Here is a 22,726-nt window from a genome sequence, read left to right on the forward strand (position 1 = left end):
TTGTCTCAACCATCATCACAATACCACATGAGGGAATGTTTTGGAGGAACACTGCTTTTCATTCCAGTAGATCACACACTGGAGTTTCTAACATGGAGCACTCAAGCTGTGCTGGAGGCTTTTTGAAGATTTTGCTGAGATAGTCTGCACTGGTTTCTCTTTTGTCACCCAATCAAACACTGACACTCAAAATCTCATTACATCTTTAATGGTATTGTCGCCTAAATTGTACCTTCAAAAGTCCAATTTACTTTCTAAATCCTATATTCTGTACAGATAAATTGTTGGGATTCTTCATCTTACAAGCAGCTGTCAATCACTGATTGTGAACTGCAAACTAGGCGCTGGTCAAATATGAATCAAGATTCTGTTATGGCAGCTGCCATGTTAAAAACTAAGCACCACCCATCAGCCAAAGCAAACTCTGGTTTTACTGCTGAACAGTTCAATGTTTCCTAGTTTGACTACAGTTAATGAGCAGTGATTGACAGGTATGTTCAATACTCGTAGGCTCTGATTCGTTGTTAACATGATTCTTTCAAATGCTATTAGAACTATGGAGGCAGAGGAGCGTGATTCTCTGCCATGATTCTTTTCAGATTGTCTGCCTCATGTATTACTGTCAGGACACTGCTTCAACAAATAACTTTATATAATGCAATATTTGCTAAAAAAAAAAAAAAAAGAAAGAAAAAAGTTACCTACAGCTCTAAGCCTTGAGTCAACTCTGAAAAACTAATGACAAATCACCAGACAGGACCATTGTGATAATGCACAATTAAACTTTATTCAAACATGTGCACATGATTTCAGTTGTACTTAGTTCAGACCACAGATTTTATATTCTAGAAAAACTGGTCAACTTATTTTCTGTAGATGTTTAATGTAGGTGATGCCTTCATTATTTATAAACTGGTTTCCAGCCTAAACCAAGTTTTGCAGACACGGTTGCACCATAGGGGTGTACTGATGACTGTCCGCAGCCCAGTCACATCCCAGCAGGCGGACTGAGACAGGAACATATCCATTCATCTAGACCAGCCCAGCAGATTACACCGACCACACTAGAAACACAAAGCACAAGTGTTACCAGACAGCACATACCCAGGTTTAGTTTAATGGGCTGTAACAGAAGTGTGTTTCAGGTCTTCAGTCAGGCTCTGGTAAATGGTTTTTACTTAAACCTGTGCCAAAGTCCTGAGGTTTCTCTCCCAATACTGAGATTCCACAGCAGAGAGGAGGAGGTCTCTGCCACGGCAGTACGTGATTGGGTTTACACTGTCTCTATACACACTGTATGCAAACTGGCAGGATGTCATAGATACCTGTTTCAGTCTCACTTCTTTTTTTTCCAGAAGTTTGCTCTCCCTGCAGGCCAGCTGCTCCACATGCTCCTGCAGAGATGAGAGCAGTCAGTAAAACTAAAACCACACAACCGATCACTGCTGTCTATCAGCTGCTATGCTCAGAGCTTATGCTTCACCACGGTGTTTGTCAGCATGATGTGTTATATTGAGTCATCACAGCATGAAACATGATCGTTTCATATTTTTAAAAAAAACAAAAAAAAAGGTACGAGTGGTTCTGCTACTTACCCTCAGTCAGCCTGCAGCATGAGTCAGCCCCATGCTGAGCAGCTTCAAGAGGCTCTGCCTGCAACACAAGGAAAACAGTAATGTGTAAAGAGAAGTGTACCAGGTCCCATTTGTCTGATTTAGTAACAGTTTAAAGTAATTTGAGCCAACGTGTCAGATGTGAATGGAGCTCCTTGCTATGAAAACCAACTGTAAAATCAATCAGACAGAACTGGGACACAGTCTGTTTGTATTGGGGCTCGAACCATTAATCACTTTTGTATTAGCATGGGGATTTGAAAGAGTGCAATTTAAAAAATGTGAGTGCCACACTTTTAATTATGACTTAAATAATGTAACAAGTGTCTGAACAAGCTGTAGTAAGTGACAGTTTATAACACACAAGGCAAGTTGACTAAGTTAACTCACTGGTTTAAAACAGAACCCTGAGAAGACCTCAGTAACAAGCAAGTGCATTTAGGGCTCCACAATGGCATTAAAAAAACACACACATTTTCTCAACTGATCGATAAATATAATGCTGCCAGTTTAAAATGTATCCTGATAATGAGTGAAGCCTCAAGGAACTGCAGGGTTCTTTGTCAAACTTAATACTGGTTATTAAACATAATAGAACAACAAGAATTCACTGTGCAATTTTGGCTTGGTTTAGAATATATTTTGTAAAAATATTAAACTACATCTAAATGTTAATATCGAACTGGCACATGCTTTCTGTCTTAATACAAGTTAGCTTGCCTTATTAAAATAATGGTGCTGTCTCTGGAATGGTACTTGTTCAGATTGAACTGGCAGTCACCCAGAATTCATAGAACTTTAGTTACATCAGCAACTCTCAATTTGTTGCATTTCCCATCTTGACTGGCACCTACTGACAGCATATTTTACAGCATAAATCGCTGTCATTTTAAATCTCTAAACCCATGAGCAAAGCCAAAATGCAACCCTCATCAGGACAAGGCAATGTAATCCAAGTTAAAGGTTTATCTGGGTTTGAGCCTGTGAGAAACATGTTGCCTATTGTCAGGCTCCACTAGTGCATATCAGCAATGTAAGCAAAAGGCATACCCAAAAGCCCCCCTAATGGTGTCAGTATGTCAATGTGCGGCCCTGCACTAGGCCTGCCCTGCTGTTGGATCAGGGCAGGCCACTCTCGTTGGGCCATGCTCTGTGACAACTCAGAAGCAGCAGACTCTAAAACAGAACCTGCAGAGCTACAAGCAGGCACAGAGACTTCCTCTACCAGCACTGTAACACTGAGCCAGACACATCACCTGGTCAGCTGACTGAGTGCTGGGGTGGGAGGGAGGGAGCGATAATGTGGGTTGCGCTACAGTAACTGAATGAAAGGTTGGGAGAAACCTGAGCAGAGCCTCATGCAGAGGCCCATCCCCAAACAATGCACCTGCTGTCATCATTCCTCTTAATGTCATGTCATTAAATCTGTGCTCTCCTTCCACATCAAAAGTGATAGCATGGTAGCTAATGCTTTGTAATACTTAAATGACAGTTCTGAATATTTACCATTAGTCCCAAAGGCAAGGCAGGACTCCCGTTGGTAGCTCTATCCCATAGTGTCCACTACGTGACACAGCACTTGCTCATCAGGAGACGCTGCAGCTCTGAAAGGGACAATATGAATATCACATGGGTGCGCAATGATGAAGGCCACAGTCAAGCCTTCAAGTGTTTAAACCTGTCAAACAAACTGGGTACAGACTCTACAGTAAGGTATAGTTACTCATCTCTTTGCATCTCAAGGGCATTATATGCATTTGCAACCTTGTAGCGTTACATAAATTAATGCTCATCAAAGTGCCAATGAGAATCTTAGCTAGGTGCATTTTAGCTCCAACCTTTCTGTTGTCAATCATGCATCACACACACACAATAAAACCTCACTATTAAAAAGTCAGTATGAAACAACCATATCATATTAGAAAATGACATTAAGTTTTTCATCTTGAGGAAAAAAGAACAGTCAAAGATAAACCGAGGAAGCCTTTGTTTCAGTTCTTTTTAGTCCCTTTTTGAATGTTTTTTAAACATTCTGCAGCTTATATTAATGTAACCTTAGTTACTTTAAACATTATATTTTTGGGTTATTTAAGGAGGTAACTAAGTCAACATTCAAATTTATATTTTACAGAATACTGTGGCATGATGATTTTAGCAGGTATAATCCTACATTGTTATTTTGGACTTACAAAATTTATACTATTACATTCAGTAATTACTCCTTTATTATAAGCACATGAGCCGTTATTCAATTAATATAATTTCGTGTGTACCTTTGGTTGCTACTTTGTCCCCTTAGCCTCAAGTGAGTGTTAACTATAGTTCCTACCCAACGTTGTTTTGCGGGGGACAGGTGTTGGTGTAACAGACTCGGGGTAACGTGCTGCAGTTAACAGTGAAGCTGGATTTTCATGTGAACTTAAAAAAAAATAAAACACAAATTGTAGCTCGTTTATCACCCACAAGCCAGCCGGACTGGGGAACGCTACCGAACAGGAAAGTAGTTAGCCAGAATGCATTGCGCCATGACGTCGTTGCCTAGTCTCCATTTAGGACCGTCTCCTACTAGTAACTAAAACAGGGCAAACCTTTGTTACTACATACATCTTTCACTATATTCCCCCAACACTTGACTTTTAGAGTTTGTTGCTTCGGACTCTTTTCCACCGAAAATATTGAGCGGGACGGTTAGCTAGCAGCAGTCCTATTACACTCACGTGCTCGAGGTTGCGCACGTGCGCAGCCCTTGGATCAGTAATTGGCTCCTAGACCATGAATTAACAGTTACTGTACATTCAGGCTGCTTTGGCGGGAATGTTAACTTCTTAGGACACAACGAGCTCACATACAACCGCCACTTCTGCACAGAAATAAAGTAACCGCATTAACTTTACAGAGCTAACCGTTCACTCTCTCTCATGACGGTTTATATGATTCAGTAACGTAAGTTATTACGTTATTACATTAACGCTTGTTTAAAGTAATGAATTAATCACCTTAGCTGACAAGCATTTCCGCACCGGTCCACGCGCCATGATTCTGGTAGACTGAGAGACCGAGCGGAAGTCGCGCATAGATTTATGAAGTGCACTATGCCGCTGTGCATTGTGGGAAGGGAAGCTCTCCCAAAGATCGTCGAACGAACAGATGCACCATCTGCCCATTTTCCTCTGAACAACACAACAGCCTGCACAACTCCAGTAAAGCTCTGCTCATTTCACCCAAATGTATTTACGCCACACTTGAAAAAGCATTCAGCAAGTAATACAAGAAAACAAAGCCATCATGAAATAATATATAATATTAGATATCAATTTCTGAGTAATTCTGTTACTGATGACTCAGCTGCTGGTGGTGAATTTCACAATTGTAATTGCAAGCCATAGCCTAGATTTGACAATTTCCTTATATGTGGAATCTTCAGCAGAAGGACTTACGTTACGCTCACTGGTTCCTCTGGCCATTCCAAAGAATTGTTGCAGGAATTTGTACGCAATCATCTACAAAACCCAAAACCAGTGAAGTTGGCACGTTGTGTAAACCGTAAATAAAAACAGAATACAATGATTTGCAAATCCTTTTCAACCTATATTCAATTGAATACACTGCAAAGACAAGTTACTTAATGTTCGAACAGGTAAACTTTGTAATTTTTTGCAAATATTAGTTCATTTGGAATTTGATGCCTGCAGCATGTTTCAAAAAAGCTGGCACAAGTGGCAAAAAAGACTGAGAAAGTTGAGGAATGCTCATCAAACACTTATTAAACCGACATCAGTGTGTAAAGGACATCACCACATGGGCTCAGGAACACTTCAGAAAACCACTGTCAGTAACTACAGTTCGTCGCTACATCTGCAAGTGCAAGTTAAAACTCTACAACGCAAAGCGAAAGCCATTTATCAACAGCACCCAGAAACGCCGCCGGCTTCGCTGGGCCCGAGCTCATCTAAGATGGACTGATGCAAAGTGGAAAAGTGTTCTGTGGTCTGACGAGTCCACATTTCAAATTATTTTTGGAAACTGTGGACGTCGTGTCCTCTGGACCAAAGAGGAAAAGAACCATCCGGACTGTTATAGGCGCAAAGTTCAAAAGCCAGCATCTGTGATGGTATGGGGGTGTATTAGTGCCCAAGGCATGGGCAACTTACACATATGTGAAGGCACCATTAATGCTGAAGGTACATACAGGTTTTGGAGCAACATATGTTGCCATCCAAGCAACGTCTTTTTCATGGACGCCCCTGCTTATTTCAGCAAGACAATGCCAAGCCACATTCTGCACGTGTTACAACAGCATGGCTCCATAGTAAAAGAGTGCGGGTACTAGACTGGCCTGCCTGTAGTCCAGACCTGTCTCCCATTGAAAATGTGTGGCGCATTATGAAGCGTAAAATACGACAACGGAGACCCCGGACTGTTGAACAACTTAAGCTGTACATCAAGCAAGAATGGGAAAGAGTTCCACCTGAAAAGCTTCAAAAATTGGTCTCCTCAGTTCCCAAACGTTTACTGAGTGTCGTTAAAAGGAAAGGCGATGTAACACAGTGGTAAAAAGGCCCCTGTGCCAACTTTTTTGCAATGTGTTGCTGCCTTTAAATTCTAAGTTAATGATTATTTGCAAAAAAAAAATAAAGTTTCTCAGTTTGAACATTAAACATCTTGTCTTTGCAGTGTATTCAATTGAATATAAGTTGAAAAGGATTTGCAAATCATTGTATTCTGTTTTTATCTACGATTTACATAACGTGCCAACTTCACTGGTTTTGGGTTTTGTATATGTCAGTGTCACAATGTATTTTAGGGGGTCTTTGTAATCATGTGTAGTTGCCCTTCTTGTGTTTGTATGTTTCACTTACAGCACATATTAACATAATCTTTGGCTTTTCTCTGTAGGCTAGTTATCTCATTTTGTGTTTTATATTGTTTGTTTGAGAGAGACACTTTTATTCTGTATTTTTCTTCCATGTTGTCTGTCTGTAAGTTATGTTGCTGCCTGTCTTGGCCAGGACACTCTTGAAAAATAAATGATTTTCTGGTCAAATAAAGGTTAAATTAAAAAAAAGAACAGTATATTCTTGAGGGAAATTCATATTATGATGGAAAAATGCTTTCAAAACATATCAGAAATATACTAGATGAAACTCACCCACAGGGGATACTTTTTTGGACATTCCTTTATGTACAATTGAACTGGTATTGCTACCCTGTTATACATACTATGTTAGTAAGAAAGTAAGAAAATTTTGCTTTGGATAGGTACAGGAAACCAGAGGTGATGAGGTTAGACAGGCTTAATATTCTGGTGAGTTTTGTCGAAACAGAAACAAGTATTTGCCACCTCTTCTTTAATTTTACAAAATATAATCTGAATGGACATTGAGCATTTTGTGAGGAGAGATGTAGTGACAAGAAGTTCATTGACAGAAGCCATTAATTGGAAAGTTCCAAATAAATAAAAAAGAAACAGACTGGCTCCAACCTGGATTTTTGCAAAAAACCTTTGACTGTGGTACCACAGTTAGCTATGTTAACAACAAGAAGGCAGTCAAAAACTTACTCAGCAAACAGCTAACTTTCAGGGACTGTTCTCTAATGTTTGGTTATATATTTTGCAACCTTTAAAAAAAGGTTCTAAGAACAGTTAGATACTCATATTTCTGCTTATGTTTTGGTTAATTTCATTGCTGCCCTATCAGCAATAGATTTTGTGCTTTACTATATCTTTCCTTAAGCTACTGCTTGTCCTGTTTAGCATCCATCCATAGCATCCATCCATCCATCCATCCATCCATTTTCATCTGATATCCAGGTCCAGTTCGCAGGGGCAGCAGGCTGAGCAAAGTGCTCCAGACGTCCCTCTCCCCAGCAACGCTTTCCAGCTCCTTCTGGGGGATCCAGAGGCGTTTCCAGGCCAGATGAGATATGTAATTCCTCCAGCATGTTCTGGATCTTCCCTTAGGGCCTCCTACCAGCTGGACTTTCCTAATTAGGATGCCTCCTGGAACACCTCCCATTAGAGGTGTTCCAGGAGGCATCCTAATTAGATGCCCAAACCACCTCAACTGACCCCTTTCAACACAAAGGAGCAGCGGCTCTACTCCGAGCTCCCTCCTGAGCTTCTCACCCTATCTCTAAGGCTAAGCCCAGCCACCCTACAGAGGAATCTCATTTCAGCTGCTTATATCCGCAATCTCATTCTTTCGGTCATTACCCAAAGCTCAAGACCAGGGATGAGGGTTTGGACATAAGTGGACTGGTAAATCGAAAGCTTTGCCTTGCCTTTACCATGATGATCTAGTGTAGTGCCGACATCACTGCTGAGGCCGCGCCAAACTGCCCATCCAGCTCATACTCCATTTTACCCTCCTTCATGAACAAGACCATGAGATTCTTGAACTCTTTCACTTGGGGATGCAACTCCCTCCCAACCTAGAGGGGGCAACCCACCACCACAACCCACCTCTTACACTGTATCTACCTGTAGATCATATGAATCAGCTACAACATGGAATAACTTGAATATACTCATAGCAAGCATTGCAACACATTCTCACCTTAACTCGCGAAATACCGCTGAAACCAAAAGATCCATTAAAATACAATTTCACACATAGTGTTTGTGGTGTGTTTAAGAACAACGTTTAATAGAAGACATGAGGTGACACAAGGCAACACATCAGTCAGTATCAATCAGCACTAACTCTCTGACCTCGAGGACCAAACAACCATCATCCAGTTCTTTTGAAAAGAACATTGTAAACAACTTGCAAAGACATACTGCTGTACTGATCATGGGTAATTCTTCTTTTCCATAAAGTCTCATTGTAAAAGCATCCTGTCACAGTGCAAGACAAAAGTAACTTCTCAGCTTTATTTGATCTCTTGTTTGTTACTGGGTGCAACATCCATTACAAAGATACCCGAAAGAGAAAATGAAACAAAGATGCAAAACAAAAAACACTTTCCAATTGAATTAATCCTGTGATCCATCTATATAAATAAATTTTGGGATAAACATTTTTTAAAGCATTATATCTGTATGAATCCTGTGGCCGTAGTAAAATAACTCAAGTCAGCCAGTGCTGGTGCAGTATGGGTAATGAAGTCAGAAGGTCATCACAGCTGGAATGGTTGAGGTGTAGTTTGCAGAGTTCACACTCCTGAAAAAGCAGAAGAAAAAAAAACAAATAAAAAAAATTTAGCTCAGTGCGTGTCTTTCTCTTTATACTGACTTTTTGCACAGTTTTGACTATTTATCTTGCAAAAACTGGCAGATTAAATTACAGCTCTCCTCAGAGACTCTGATACAATACCATACCACATTTAGTTCAACTAATATTGTCTTTAAAATGTCAAAGTTATAATGTATCAAAGACTAAACTTGAATTTTATTTTTACTCATTTATTAATTTCAAGAACAAAAATCCTTAACATTCAAGTCACACCACAGGTACATCACTCTATGATCAGGGCCAATAAGTCAACTTAACGAAACAACAAAACACATTGTTTTTACATTTACAATGACACACACAAGTGCTTTTTGACCTGAGGCCTCAGTCAGCAGGAGCACAAAAACAACGTGGTTAGGAGAAGATCATGGTTTAGGTTATAGTTAGCTAACTTTTTTAAAGTGCTGGTGGGAGGTCTCTTCTTTGAGAAGCAAACACATGGCCAAGGGCAGAAAGCAGCTAAACCCTGTGGCCAGCTCATCAGGCAAAACCATCTACTGCCATGTCAGAGGGGGGAATTTGGGTTTAGTTCGTTTTTTTTTTTCTCCTTCGTATTAGTTCTAGTTAAACGTCCATTTTGTTTTCCCCTTTTTGTGTTAGATGGTTTGGGCAAGCCACTATATATGTTCCCTCAGGTTTCATTTTGTTAGGTCACTTTGTTTAGTTAACACCTTGTTTTGTTGCTGTTATTTTGAGTATAGTTCTATGTTGTTGACCAATTGCACCACTTTGCATCTTTTGGGTAAATAAAAACCTTATTTTTCCCAACACACTCCTGTTTTCCTCATTGCCTCACTGCTTGGTCCCTGACATGACCCCTTGTGGTATGTTCAAGAAATGATGAGAAAAGAATCAAGTCATGAACAATGGAAACAAGATCATATTCAGAATGACCGTAGAGAGATGACAGAAAAATGTACTTCTAAAAAGGGAACAAGATATAGGACTAACAAGCCATTAATCAGGATATGTCTGATCATCCACTTTATACCAACAATACACCCTATACTGAAGTCCATCTGAGAATAACTTTTACATGGTTACGGTTATCCTCTCATAGATTGTGCATAGAAATGGGGAGGTGGAGACGCACACCACCAGAACGACGTGTGTGTTGCTGTAAGACTGGCATACAAAATGAAACACATATACTTGTGTGTCCTCTTACACAGGATATCCGTGAGAAATATGGACATGAACTGAACTGAACTCTTCATGAACACTAATAAAAGAATGTTAGTCATGTTGCACGCATATCATGCGGTACTTGAACACCAGCAGGCCTCTACTGAATGATGGGACTCTGTGCTGTTAGGTGTATTACCTTTTAAGGTAATTAGGTCCTTATGTGTATCCTGTTGGACTTCTTTGGAGTACATGTTAATGACATCAGCTGACAGGGAGTAAACATGGACATAGGCTGTTGTTTAGCAGTGCAATTCAGATCTACAACACACTACTTCCTCTTTTGCTCACAATAGACAAAAGTCATAATTCATATAGCCCGGATTTTATGGGGAACCTAGTGGTGCATTTAGCAGATAAAGCGGCCCATTCTCATCTCCAGGTGGGGCGGCTGTGGCTTAGGAGCTAAAGTGGGTCGTCCACTTATCTGAAGATCGGTGGTTAGACCTCTGGCTTCACCTGTCCACTTGTTGAAGTATCCATGGGCAAGATACTGAACCCAAATTGCTCCCGATGGCTGTGTGTGATTGCCTATAGGCCCGTTTCCACCGCAGGAACTTCGGGGTAATTTTACAGGGCCGGGGCCATTGGTGCGTGTCTCCACTGCAGGAACCACCCCCAAAAGACAGAGCTCCGGACCTTTTACAGGGGCTAAAAAAGTCCCTGCCTCGGAGTAAGCACTCAGAGCGGTCCCGAGAAACTCCTGGGTGGGGCTTGGGGTTTACTTGGTGCTGATTGGATATACTCAAGGCGGGATGTGACATCAACAGAAAGCGACAAAATAGCCGGTATTTTTAAAACTCAGTAGACGAGGGTTAGCTCGTTCATAGCTTCCACCGCCACATAAACAAAGAGACACGCCAGAAACCCAACAACCACATCAGCTCCTTCCATGTTGATTATCGTCTTTCTTATATCTGCTTTCTTCTTCTTACTTCTGCTTCTTCTTCTTTGTTGTTGTTCTTCTTTGTTTGTTTCTTTGCCACGTCGCCCCGGTCAAAATGATCGTGCAATGATTACGTCACATCCAGAGCCCGGTAACTTTACAGGAACCTTCCTCCTACTCCGCTCTCTCAGTGGAGACACAGCGGTTTAGAGGGCCGAGCGAGAGGACATTCCTGTAAAGTTCCTGCCCCCCAAATAGTACCAGGAACTTCTTCAGTGGAAACGGGCCTTATGACTTGAACTGAGTAGCAGGTGACTCCGCCAAAGGGTATGAATGTGTGCGTGAATGGGTGAATGTGACATGTAGTGTAAAAGTGCTTTGAATGGTCAGAAGTCTAGAAAGGCACTATACAAGTGCGAGTCCATTTACAATTTACCAGGTTGTCAAATAGGGAAACTTTTTCACGACCCTTGGCAAGTGATGCAGACCCCGAACGGCACCATTCAGCTTGCTTATGAGATACACCAGGCTTTCAAGTAACTCCAATGAAAACCTGTCAGTGGCAATATTTGACACTGAGAGCAAGTGACATAGTAGAAAGAACAAGAAAGTCTAAGCTGGGTGGGATGGAAGGAGGTGGATGGGTAAACAAACACAGGACTTTCCTCCATAAGATGGTTGTTCTTGTCTCACGTTAAACTTGTCAATCTTGTTTTAACGTCATGGTCATGTGACTTATTTATGGGCAGCACATCACTGACGTTATGTATTTATGTTGTGACATTATATTTACCAATAATACTGTAACAGACATACTTATTTTAAACCAAACCATGATCTAGTAGTAGAAGTAGATTTGTTGCCTAAACCTAACTGAGCTCTCCACAGCGTTAACCATGTGTTACAAGGTGTTTCACCCAGGAGGCTGCTACGCATCACACAAAGATGCTGAAGAGTGCCTTTGGCATGGTTATGACACATCAAGGGGTGTGACAAAGTATCAGTATTTGATGACCTGAATGAGAATGGGATGGCTAAAGAGACAGACATTTTTCTCAGGGGTTGGTGGAGATCAAAACCAGAGCTAAAAGGAGAGTGAATCTAAGACCTACATTCATCAGGTGACAACTCCAAATGAATGATAAATATGATCGCATGTCTGTTAACACATAATTTGTCATAAATTTATAAAGTGATAAGTCAACTTCATGTTCGCAGGCCTGTTTCTGCTGCTTCAAGTGGCCAAAAAGTCAGTTGATGCAGCTTCAGAATGAGACAGTTCCACTAACTAGAAATGCCCTCCAAAAGGATGCTGCCTTAGATTTGTGACCTTTACTGTAAATAAGGAGAAGCCATTGTGATATCTAGAGGGTGATTTATGTCACTTGAAATCCCCCCATGTGAGAACAGAGAAAGGGAAGATCAATAATAGAGACAGGGATCAAACCTGTTGACATTGACAGTGATGATACTCTTGACAGGTATGCTCTTAGGACCAGGTACTGGACGGAAGATTGGCTCTTGCTTGGTTGGTTTGGAACGGCGAATGACATATGGATCGGCAGAGTGTGAGGGATAAGTGCCAAACGTCCCCGCTTTCATTCCTCCAATCTAACACAAGATACAGTCACACACACACCCAGATAAATTATTAAAAACAGACATATGTCAGATCAATGTCACTGAATGGTCAGCAATTGATTTTTCACTCAGACATTTGCCTCTAACCCTGATGTATTGCAGCAGACAGAGGGATAATCACCTTTTTGCTGGGGGACGAGGGCTTGAAGGGAACTGTGGAGACCTTCTGTGCAGCTGGGAGGGACTTGTTTGCTGGTGGGAGTGGCTTGTCAGAGCGAAATGGATTACCTTGGAAGTAATCTCTGGGGTGAAGGTTGAGTTTAAAGGGGCCATCTTTTATCTTGGAGCGATGGATTGCTGCCTCTTTCTGTATAATGCACACAAATACAAACGTTGGAAATTTAAAACTAAAGAGTTGTGCAGACAGTTATGAGACAGGAGTCGATGGTATTAGTAGCCCATGTTTTTTGAACATGTATGTTAAGTTAACTGACTATAAGTGAACTCATTATCCTAGAGAGCTTTATTTTCCATCTTTAATATTTTTTAATAGTGTACAATGGTGACCAAAATGCTAGGAACTGGAGGGAGAAAACAGAGAGGAGCTGTGAGAGTTGTTGTGACTGGCTAGTGTTAGCCTGGTGAGCAAGTAAACAGCTCGCCAGCTACAGCAGTTCATCAACTGGCCCTGTGAGATGTCACTATAGGAGACACTATATATAACTTTTACATAGTGCTAAGAACCACCTGTCTTTGTTGTGTTTGCACCATAAGAACTAGGAACAATCATAGTGGTATCAAGCATCATTTTGAGGGACTTTTTTTTAGCCATGTAAACAACAAAAAACACAAAACCCAAACAACAGCATGTTATGTAAAAAGTGGGGGAAAAAACACTGAAAAAGTGACCAACAGTAAAGTCTAGGGATTTCTGAGCATCTGTGTGATGGTGGAACTACAACACAATTTTGAATTGTCAGAGCAAAAGTGATATTGTTTTACCAACCACTGGGTGGCTTACAGTACATCACTTCAGCATTCCTATTGGCTGTGTGAATGCAAACAGAAAAAATGCCCTTGAGGGTACAGTACGTAGTTCTCTGGGGAGCTCTCCAGTGGGCAGTTCCTTGCAGGGAGGTCCCAGAAATTTTGATCCAAAAACACCTTAAGGCCCTAACTTATACAGGCTAAACTTAAAAGGTTTTCTCTTCATCTTGGTCTTATACTGAAGGAATCCCTTAAAATTAGAAACCATTGTACAAAGGACTTAAGGTATCACAAGCTTGAACAAAAGCAAAATAGTTACCATTGAAACTAATATTTTACCACTGTAAAATCTTTCAATGCAGTGAATGCCTTAACATTTTTATTTCACTAAGGTAACCCTGTCAGGGATTCTGTGCATCACCCTTAAGTAAAAAAAAATTAAGTCTAAGTGTCATACTAGAAAACTTAAGGTTTTTTGTGCAACTGGCTTCTGAACGTCTGACTGCTCATGCTTGTTGCCCCATCTGACTTCTTCTGAGAGCAGTCACTATATTTCCAGATGTTAGCAATTTCAGTAATTTGGTGAGTAGCCTACAATGTTAACATAACCAACAGAAATGATGGCCCAAACTAAAGAAGAAAATAAGGCCCAAAGGTGTAACACTAATCCAGAATCATCTTGTGTTACCTTCATTGCTTCTTTGGCTCGGTTGTAGGGGTCTGAGGCATACAGCTCAATCTTGGACAGTGTCACATTGGGATAGCTGCAGGAGATAACATGGTATTTACTTCAGCTGCAAATATTGTGCTATTTTCATGAGTTAGCCATAGCATCCTTGTCACAGAGTATGTTTTTAAGATAAAAAATGAGTGCAATTCAAATATTTAAGTCTAAAAAAAGATTGCAAAATCCTAGTGTCAAGTCCCTCTCTGTGCAATGTCTGTTGCACAACACTGCTCATTGTCACGAGGACTGTGACACTGTGATAATTACACATTAGGGTACATTTCATAACAGATTTATCTTCCCAGAAAAGCTCTGGGATTTGATTCATGTGATTGCTAGTTATTAGAAGCTGTCCTACAACAAGTAATTCATGACATGCAAATCTTCAAATATTTGAGTTGTTGTATGTAAAAATGCATTTACACACTCTGGTATTGTAGTTCTTCCAGGGTATAGAGAACAAATAGATTACATCATGCTGTGCTTTAAACTAGAAAGACTTCTTGCCATAAACCTGTAACCACTGCCTTTCTTGGGAGGTGAGGTGACAATGTTGCGTCCAGGAGCGCGATTGACTTTCCGGGCGACTGAGAGTGGACTCATGGATTCAACCGGTCCAGATAGAGTCCCATAGTAACTACCTGAACCACAGCTGGAGGCAGAGAGAAATGAAGGAGACATAAATACAACACATGAGTAGATGTAGGAGTATGTGGTTTTGGAACAGGATAAGAACATTTTTGTGCTATTTTTGTGTATGTTACTGTTTGTGTGTGTGTTCTCTGTGGTGTGTTTGTGTGTGTGTTCTCTCACGGCTTCTTGACTCCATTACAGGGCAGGAACGCCTTGCCCAGGTTCTTTTTGGCCTGCTGGATGCGGTTCTGTCGGGCAAGTTTCACCGGGTCACTCAGTGCTTCACGTTCAAATACCCGTTTGAAGGATTTCTCAAAAAAGCCGTTCTGCAGGGCACATCGTTGTTTAGCCACACCCACCTGCATCTGTCGGCTACGATAGGCCGACTCATTAAATGGACCTGGATTTAGAAAGAAGACGTCACATATTTACATGCACCTGCATTATTTTTGATGATCTCTATAGAGTGATGCATCTGTGTCACCACACGTATCAATGTAACTTTGCTAGAATGTAGCTAATACATGTATACAATGTCTGTTTTATGTTTGTGTCATCATCAAAAGGTGAGTTCGCCCATATCACCAAAATCATATTTAGTGCCAGCCCCATCTCATGGAAATATATGCACTAAGTCTTAACAATGCATTATGTGGTGGTGGTGAGTATGTAATGTGTTAAAATAACAATGCCAGTGCAAAGTCAATGAGGACCATTTTTTGTATTTGGAAACACAAATTAAGTATAAAGAGCCAGAAAATCCACATAGCATGGGTGCTGGATGGGTCAAACAAACATGGACTTTCAATGAGGAGACAGCTGTTAGTCAGGGTAGCTACATGACTTTACAGACTTCATTTAACTATGCAGAGTACTTTATGTAGATACTTCACATAACCATTCAAAGTATCTAAGCTTATGTCACTCACATCCCATATGTAGTTATTTAAAATCAAGCCATGTTCTTTTCCTAAACTTGAAGTATGTTTCTTGTTCTCTAAACCTACCCTAACTGAGACTGTTTCACACCAAAACTTTGACTGTTTGAATTGACATTGTTTTCGTGTTGTCAGCATGTAATTTTAAGACATTTCGTGTCCACCACCACCTAGCTAATGCACTGTTAAGAGGACATGAAACTGTGTTAATATTGCTCTTGCTTACCACTTGCCATGCAGGCAGTTATGGGTTTTATCTATTGAGATTTTCCAATAAAAATAACACGTAAAAACTGAGCAGCAGAATGTCTTTCCAGAAATAGTGTACCAGTTGCTCTGGACAATTTACAGACTCATGATGGAGAGTTTAGAACCATATATTATAGGGATGTAACAATACCAAAAACTCATGGTACAATATTACCACGATAAAAAAATCTACAATACGATATATATCACGGTATTTAAAAAACAAAACAAAGCCAGTTTTGGGTGGTTGGAGGAACATTTTCCACCAAAAAGAAGATGGTTGCTCATTTTTCCACTGAGGAAGTGCATTTGAGATCAGAGCTGCCACACTGTCAGAAACACAGCCTCTGATTGGTCAACAAGTCAGAAGCACAGCTTCTGATTGGTTGACAGACTCAACCCAAAGGCGGTGGTTGTGAGATAGACTCCTGCAGGCAGATCAGCTGGAATAGCTCTGCTTCAGCGAAACAGAACATGTTCAGATAACAGTACATTTGACATCCCATTTATTTCCTTTGCCCGATCAGACAACTGCATGAGGCCTACACTACCCTGAACACAGAGTTTACTTCCTGCAGGTAAGCATTAATGTCGAGCCCTGGCAATTTTTGACAAGGAGAAATAACACAACGCAGCTATAGACAAATTCGGTGAGCGATTTGTGTATGCCGCCATCTTGCGGCGGCGCCATTGCTGCAGTGACATGTGTCAGTCATCAATTCATTATGCTGTCATTGTGAACTGACTCTCTACAGTGACAGCATCATGTATAGCTGGATTGATGATGTTAGACGGTGGCCTCCGGTAACTGATGAAGGTATCTTAAATGAGTATCGATATTAATATAGAAATTAATCATTTGTTTGAGCGATAAGCAGGAAAGATTAGAGTAATAGGGAGATAATAGACTGTATCATTAAACACTGTGTAATATAACGTTAGCATACGTTACGTGTGCTGAAGTTAGCAAACTAGCAGTGTGACATTTAATCATTATGGACAGGCTATGTGACTAAAAACAACAATAACAACACGTGTTCGTGTTTTGTTTTAGGTATTCAAGAATATTTTATTGATCGCCTGGCCTCTGATGATCAGAAAAACGGCAATTACAGGTCTCTGATTGAGGGTCAAAATTACCTGCCCGCCTTTTAGACGACCATGGACCATGGACATCAGCACACGTAACGTATGCCAACGTAATATTACACAGTGTTAAATGATACAGTCTCCCTATTACTCTAATCTTTCCTGCTTATCGCTCAAACAAATGATTAATCTCTATATTAATATCGGTACTTATTTAAGATACCTTCATCAGTTACCGGAGGCCACCGTCTAACATCATCAATCCAACTATTCATGATGCTGTCATTGTAAAGAGTCAGTTCACAATGACAGCATAATGAATTAATGACTGACATATCACCGCAGCAATGGCGCCGCCGTAAGATGGCGGCATACACAAATCGCTCACCGAATTCGTCTATACTTGTGAAACATGTTATCTCGTGGTAAATTTCATCTAAGTCCCACAACAATATTGAGACATTTTATTATCGTGATATCGCAACATTTTATTTATTGTTACATCCCTAATATTCCCCCAAAGAGGATGGTTTGTGGATTGCTACCTGCCACTAATGTAACTAAAAGGATTTGTTTTGTCATTTAAGAAAACTTGTTAATTAATTCTCATCACATAAAGGTATATTTTTGTGAATTTATTCTATACTATACTATATTCTATACTATACTTACGGCTGGTGGGTGGGTTGTACTTGTCTCCTACAGAGATGTAGCTCATCTCTTTAAAGACCCCCACACGCTCCATGTCACTTTTCCCATCACCTGACGGCATCTTTATACACTGGAGACACACAGAGGAGACACAAAGAGGACACACACACACACACACACACACACACACACACACACACACACACACAAAATCAGGATGTGTATCTTTTAATACAATGCAGTCTAATGCAACATCACCACTGCCTCAGAATGACCAGAGTTTCATAAAAGACAAATGAATGTACTGGTTAGTGAGCATGTAATCCTGTATTAAAGTATAGCAAACTGTAAGCTGGACAATAAGGAGGACATGTGATGTAAAATACACGTTACAAACACACACTTGGTTACACACATACAGATACAGTAAACATACCTGTGGATGGCGGACTAATTGGAGGCTGTCTTATTGAATGTCAGTGTCATTAGACATCTATCTATCTATCTATCTATCTATCTATCTATCTGTCTGTTTGTGTCACTATGTAGCTATAGGATACAACCTCTGTGTCTGTGTATACAGGTTGGTTACCTTGGAGAAGGGGAAGTAAATAAACTTCGTCAAGCAAGAAAGACCCTTCCTGGAAGTAAGGCAACATTGCCTTCAAAATAAAAGCACAACATTTTCTTGATGAATTAAAAATTGTCTAAGATATATTGTTTGTGGGAATAAACGATTGGACTTGTGAAATCTTGCATTACAATCTACCAGTTGTCGTTTTTAAAAAAGAAAAAAAGAAAAAGAAAATCAAGCTATGTTTGCTGGATGTCTTTAGTTTAAGCATGTACTCTCTTTTGAATTACTTAGGCACGCAATACTCTCGGGCCTGCTGTAATTGTAGTGCTAATGTATATTCTACATGTCTGCAGTTTCCTCATTATCCCTGTTGAAATACTGAAATTTATCAGTGTGTTTCTTTCAGTGTTTCATGTGGGTAGAGGGCAACACAAAAGAGGGAAGCGTGCTCCCACTAATCCAATAGAAATGAATCAGTGGACTGTTTCACCAGCATCATGCAGCCTTAAATTCTCCAGGGACTCCAAACTGTGGTGCTGGTGCAGTGAGCTGTACTGCTGACTTGTAATTGAGCTACAGGGATCACATTTCAGCAGCAGTGCTTCTACAGTTTCATTATGTTTTCCTCCACTTTTCATGAATTTGTTTGAATTATTATGTTCTATGTTACCCCATATAAATATTCTTTTAGCTTAAATCGTGCATGACTGAAGTGTATTTCGTGTCCAGTATATAACATAAGGTGAGAAGAGAGTTCTTTATTGTCATGTGCAGCCTATTACAGAGAAGCAATCACTGGCATTGGAGCTCTTACAGCTCATGCATTCAACAATGCTCATTAACTATATAGAAGGATTAGAAAAAAATACTCAAGTAAAAAAAGAGAATCTAAGACATCAAATACTACAGGTTGAAGTTAAAATGCAGGGATACAATCTTTAAATTAAATTCTTTACAGTAACTTTGTCTAATATCACATCAAATCAAGTTGTAAAGTATGCTATTAAGTTTTTTTTTTATCAGTCCAGACACCATTTCAAACTTATTGACCCTTCACTTGCTGCACCAGTGGCAAAGAACTGAGTGTCTATTCCTTGTACGATAGTCATAGCAATTGACACATGGTACAACAATAGCATTCGCTCACTATATGATCTCTATCTTGATGGCACATATGCCTCTTTTGACCAGCTAATTAAAAAATCTGACATCCCTATAATACACTTTTACAGATACCTAAAGCTCCGAAGCTTTGTGGCCTCCTATTTCGGGTGTTTCCCTTCCTGTGTGTGCCTTCCCTTTAGAGCTTAGATTCTCTGCCCGAGCCCGGCCCGACCCGACCCGGCCCGTGGGCACAAGCCGGGTCAGGCCGGGAGCCCCCCTCCCTCTGACGGGCCCAGGCCGGGCCTGGTCAGATATGACTTTTTTTTTTCTAAAGCTATGATTTGATAATGTTATAGGCTATGTATTGTAGCGACCCTGCAGTAAATGTTCTGTTATAATGTCAATGTTCTGTGAGTTAATGGCATGTTTGGGATTGAATGAGGTGCGGGGTGCGAGTGTGACAGGGATGAGGAGGGCTGTGTGAGTGCGCGTGCTGGTGTGTGTATGAGCGAGCTGAAGGAGAGAGCAGGAGTGCACAGATGGAGTTACAGCTAAGTTGTTGTTTGTTAGTTGTTTTGGCGTGGTTACGGCCAACAGTAACCTGTACTGTTCAGTAATAAACAGTGGTTTAATTGCCAAATAACTGCGTCATCCTTTCCACACGTCCACCTACAGTATTATAAAAAATAAAATTAAACCACACTTTGTATGACACATAAAGTTACAACAAACTTAGTTACAATGTTGCAACATTGTGCACGCACAGCCCTTCACCACCTGGATCCTAAAATAAACACCTGTTATTACATAATCATGCTTCTGTGTTGCGCCGTTCAGATCCTCTATTTCTGTCATTCAAATAACAAGACTTGTGGTTTAATACTCTTAATTATAACAGCCAACTTATTGAAAAATGTCGGGTTTAAATTGGGCTCGGGCCCATAATTACAGTTAAATGGACAGGCTGGCCGGTCCCGGACATGACGTGCACAGGCTCGGGCCGGGTCAGGCTGGATTTTTTGGGCCCGATCTAAGCTCTAGTTCCCTTTCCCTACAAATGGCTGAAAATCTATGAAATATTCCATGCTCATAACCTTGAAGCTCTGGACTCTTTCAAGCAGAGATGGGAGGAGGACATTGGAGAGTAGATATCGGATGGGGTGTGGCACAACACTATTCAAAAAATGTATTAAGAGTTTCTCTATTTGTCTGATCCAGAGCTAAGCTGGATAAGATTAACAGCGACATTGAGAGGTGTGAACAGTCTTTGGCTATTTTACGTCACATGTTCTGGTCATAGGGCGGCATGGTGGTGTGGTGGTTAGCACTGTTGCCTCACAGCAAGAGGGTTCCTGGTTTGATCCCGGGTGTGGGAGCCCTTCTGTGCGGAGTTTGCATGTTCTCCCCGTGTCAGCGTGGGTTCTCTCCGGGCACTCCGGCTTCCTCCCACAGTCCAAAGACATGCAGATTGGGGTTAAGTTTAATTGGTGACTCTAAATTGTCCGTAGGTGTGAATGTGAGTGTGAAAAGTTGTCTGTCTCTATGTGTCAGCCCTGCGATAGTCTGGCAACCTGTCCAAGGTGTACCCTGCCTCTCGCCCGATGTCAGCTGGGATAGGCTCCAGCCCCCCCGCGACCCTCAAGAGGATAAGCGATTAGAAAATGGATGGGTGGATGGATGTTCTGATCATGTCCAAAACTATTTCATTATCACTATTTTTAAAACTTTTTTAACAATGTTTAGACAGCTGGTTGGCCTATCTATGTCCATGGCAATATTTGGACTAACTCCTCTAGAAGTTAAGTTAAAGGAGCTATATGTAAGAAATCTAAAGCAAATAGTCAGAAAATCCTCCTAATATGTCACTAAGACTAAGGAATAATGTTCATATAACATACTGATCTCACCGACAACAACAGTACAGCCAGAATATTTGCATTTAAAAAACATTTTTACAGTCCGCAAGTCATGTTTATGTTTTGAATTTGTGTTTTGGCCTGTTGCGCCACCCACCGCCGTCTACTGGTCACACAGTCAGTAGAGTCTCAGCATCAGTTACAGTTATGACTGAGCTACAGCAGCACGGCAAGCAGCGTTAGCAGTGTCCCGGTACACAGCATTAGCAGTCTCCTCAGCTGTATCCCGGCAGCAGCGTTAGCAGCAGAGAAGCCGGACTTGCTCGAACGGGCCGCTGGAAAACCCAAGATCAAGGACGCGGCGACGCGGCCCTGCCACGGCAACCGCCCTTGGGCAAACAATCAGTCTCCAGCATGCCGCTGTCCAGCAACCTCAAATCTGTAGGGGAAGGGGGGCGGACACGACTCGCCGCAGTATTTTGAATTTGAGTGCAGTAACCGTTTTGGCCACATTCTTACATACAGCGCCTTTAAGTAGAGCCCAAGAGGACATTGTTTCTTTCTGTTCACTTCTGGCTAGAAGGCTCATCCTGCAAAAATGGAAGGACTCCTCACCTCAAACGTATGGACATTGGATCAAGGATGTATTGTATTATTTACAGCTTGAGAAAATCCTTTGTTTTATCAAAGGATCAACTGCACGCTTCTTTGCCACCTGGCAACCATTTTTAACTTTTGTGTCAGATATGGAAGCCGAAATTGAAATATACCACCCTATATTCCCCTACTTATTTCATACAAGATAATTAATTTGTTGTCATTTTTTTCCCTTTTCTTCTCTTTTGGATTCCCTTTGACTGGTCTAGCTTTCTTTCTTTGTTTTTGTGTTGGTGGGTGGGTGCACATGCTGCTCTAAACCACTCAATAAGCTTCAGCAGTCCATAAACAACTCAAAATAAATGTATCATTGATACCAGTACAATTTTCAACCCAAACCAAAAGCTGTACTCCATATCAGTGACACAGTCTCTACAGTGGATCACGTAACTTCAGCCATTCTTATTATGATTCTTAATTTAGAGACAACTTGTATGAGAGATCTAGAGCAACTGTTTTCCTTTACCATCTATTTTCATTATTTTCAGAATATTTTGAGAATAAAGTTATAATTTCAAGGGAATAAAAGTGATGATGTTTTGATATGAGTACGTTATTGCTCTGAGAACACAATGTGGTACATTATGATTGGATTGGGTTGGGTGGCAGAGCAGCTATGGGGTGGACCCAGTGGGCTGCAACTGTGAGCAAACAATATTGGGCCTTTCTGTGGGCTGAAGTGACAGGCGAGTGTGCCTGTGGCTGTCTCCACATTCAAATACCATGGATACATAAACCTCGGATGTATCAAGAAGTAC

General features: G+C 40.9%; 1 protein-coding gene, 1 long non-coding RNA gene and 2 other non-coding genes across 5 annotated transcripts; all 4 read right to left on the reverse strand.

Moving 5' to 3' along the window:
• Positions 1-762: 762 nt before the first annotated feature.
• Positions 763-4,733, reverse strand: LOC125894326 (uncharacterized). Its single transcript, XR_007450051.1, has 5 exons — positions 4,610-4,733; positions 3,120-3,217; positions 1,596-1,653; positions 1,326-1,394; positions 763-1,064 (listed from the first exon to the last, which is right to left on the reverse strand). It is a non-coding gene; the product is annotated as an uncharacterized LOC125894326 (long non-coding RNA).
• On the reverse strand, positions 1,461-1,529 carry LOC125895085 (small nucleolar RNA SNORD63). Its single transcript, XR_007450144.1, has one exon. It is a non-coding gene; the product is annotated as a small nucleolar RNA SNORD63 (small nucleolar RNA).
• LOC125895084 (small nucleolar RNA SNORA74) lies at positions 2,695-2,893 on the reverse strand. Its single transcript, XR_007450143.1, has one exon. It is a non-coding gene; the product is annotated as a small nucleolar RNA SNORA74 (small nucleolar RNA).
• A 3,513-nt stretch (positions 4,734-8,246) lies between the features above and the next one.
• On the reverse strand, positions 8,247-20,908 carry lg9h4orf47 (linkage group 9 C4orf47 homolog). Of its 2 annotated transcripts, none has more exons than XM_049585650.1 (8): positions 20,795-20,908; positions 17,796-17,904; positions 15,028-15,247; positions 14,729-14,866; positions 14,176-14,251; positions 12,682-12,867; positions 12,367-12,530; positions 8,247-8,776 (listed from the first exon to the last, which is right to left on the reverse strand). In XM_049585650.1, exons 2-8 carry the CDS (start codon positions 17,893-17,895, stop codon positions 8,722-8,724), a joined length of 939 nt encoding a protein of 312 aa, XP_049441607.1. In that variant the 5' UTR covers positions 17,896-17,904; positions 20,795-20,908; the 3' UTR covers positions 8,247-8,721. The 2 variants fall into 2 exon arrangements, with proteins under 2 accessions (XP_049441607.1, XP_049441606.1); XM_049585649.1 differs by lacking the exon at positions 20,795-20,908 and adding an exon at positions 18,211-18,344.
• Positions 20,909-22,726: the final 1,818 nt, after the last annotated feature.

Source organism: Epinephelus fuscoguttatus, linkage group LG9 (assembly GCF_011397635.1).
Source record: "Epinephelus fuscoguttatus linkage group LG9, E.fuscoguttatus.final_Chr_v1".
In the NCBI taxonomy this organism is placed as follows: Eukaryota; Metazoa; Chordata; class Actinopteri; order Perciformes; family Serranidae; genus Epinephelus; species Epinephelus fuscoguttatus.

Bases quoted from the DNA above. Each gene is read 5' to 3' on its own strand.
- lg9h4orf47 (XM_049585650.1), bottom strand. From the start codon at position 17,895: ATGCCGTCAGGTGATGGGAAAAGTGACATGGAGCGTGTGGGGGTCTTT. The intron at 14,867-15,027 runs GTGAGAGAACAC...CTCTGCCTCCAG, and splicing joins TGTAATGGAGTCAAGAAGCC to CTGTGGTTCAGGTAGTTACT. The intron at 8,777-12,366 runs GTTTGATCCCTG...CTGCTTTTTCAG, and splicing joins ATCACTGTCAATGTCAACAG to GAGTGTGAACTCTGCAAACT.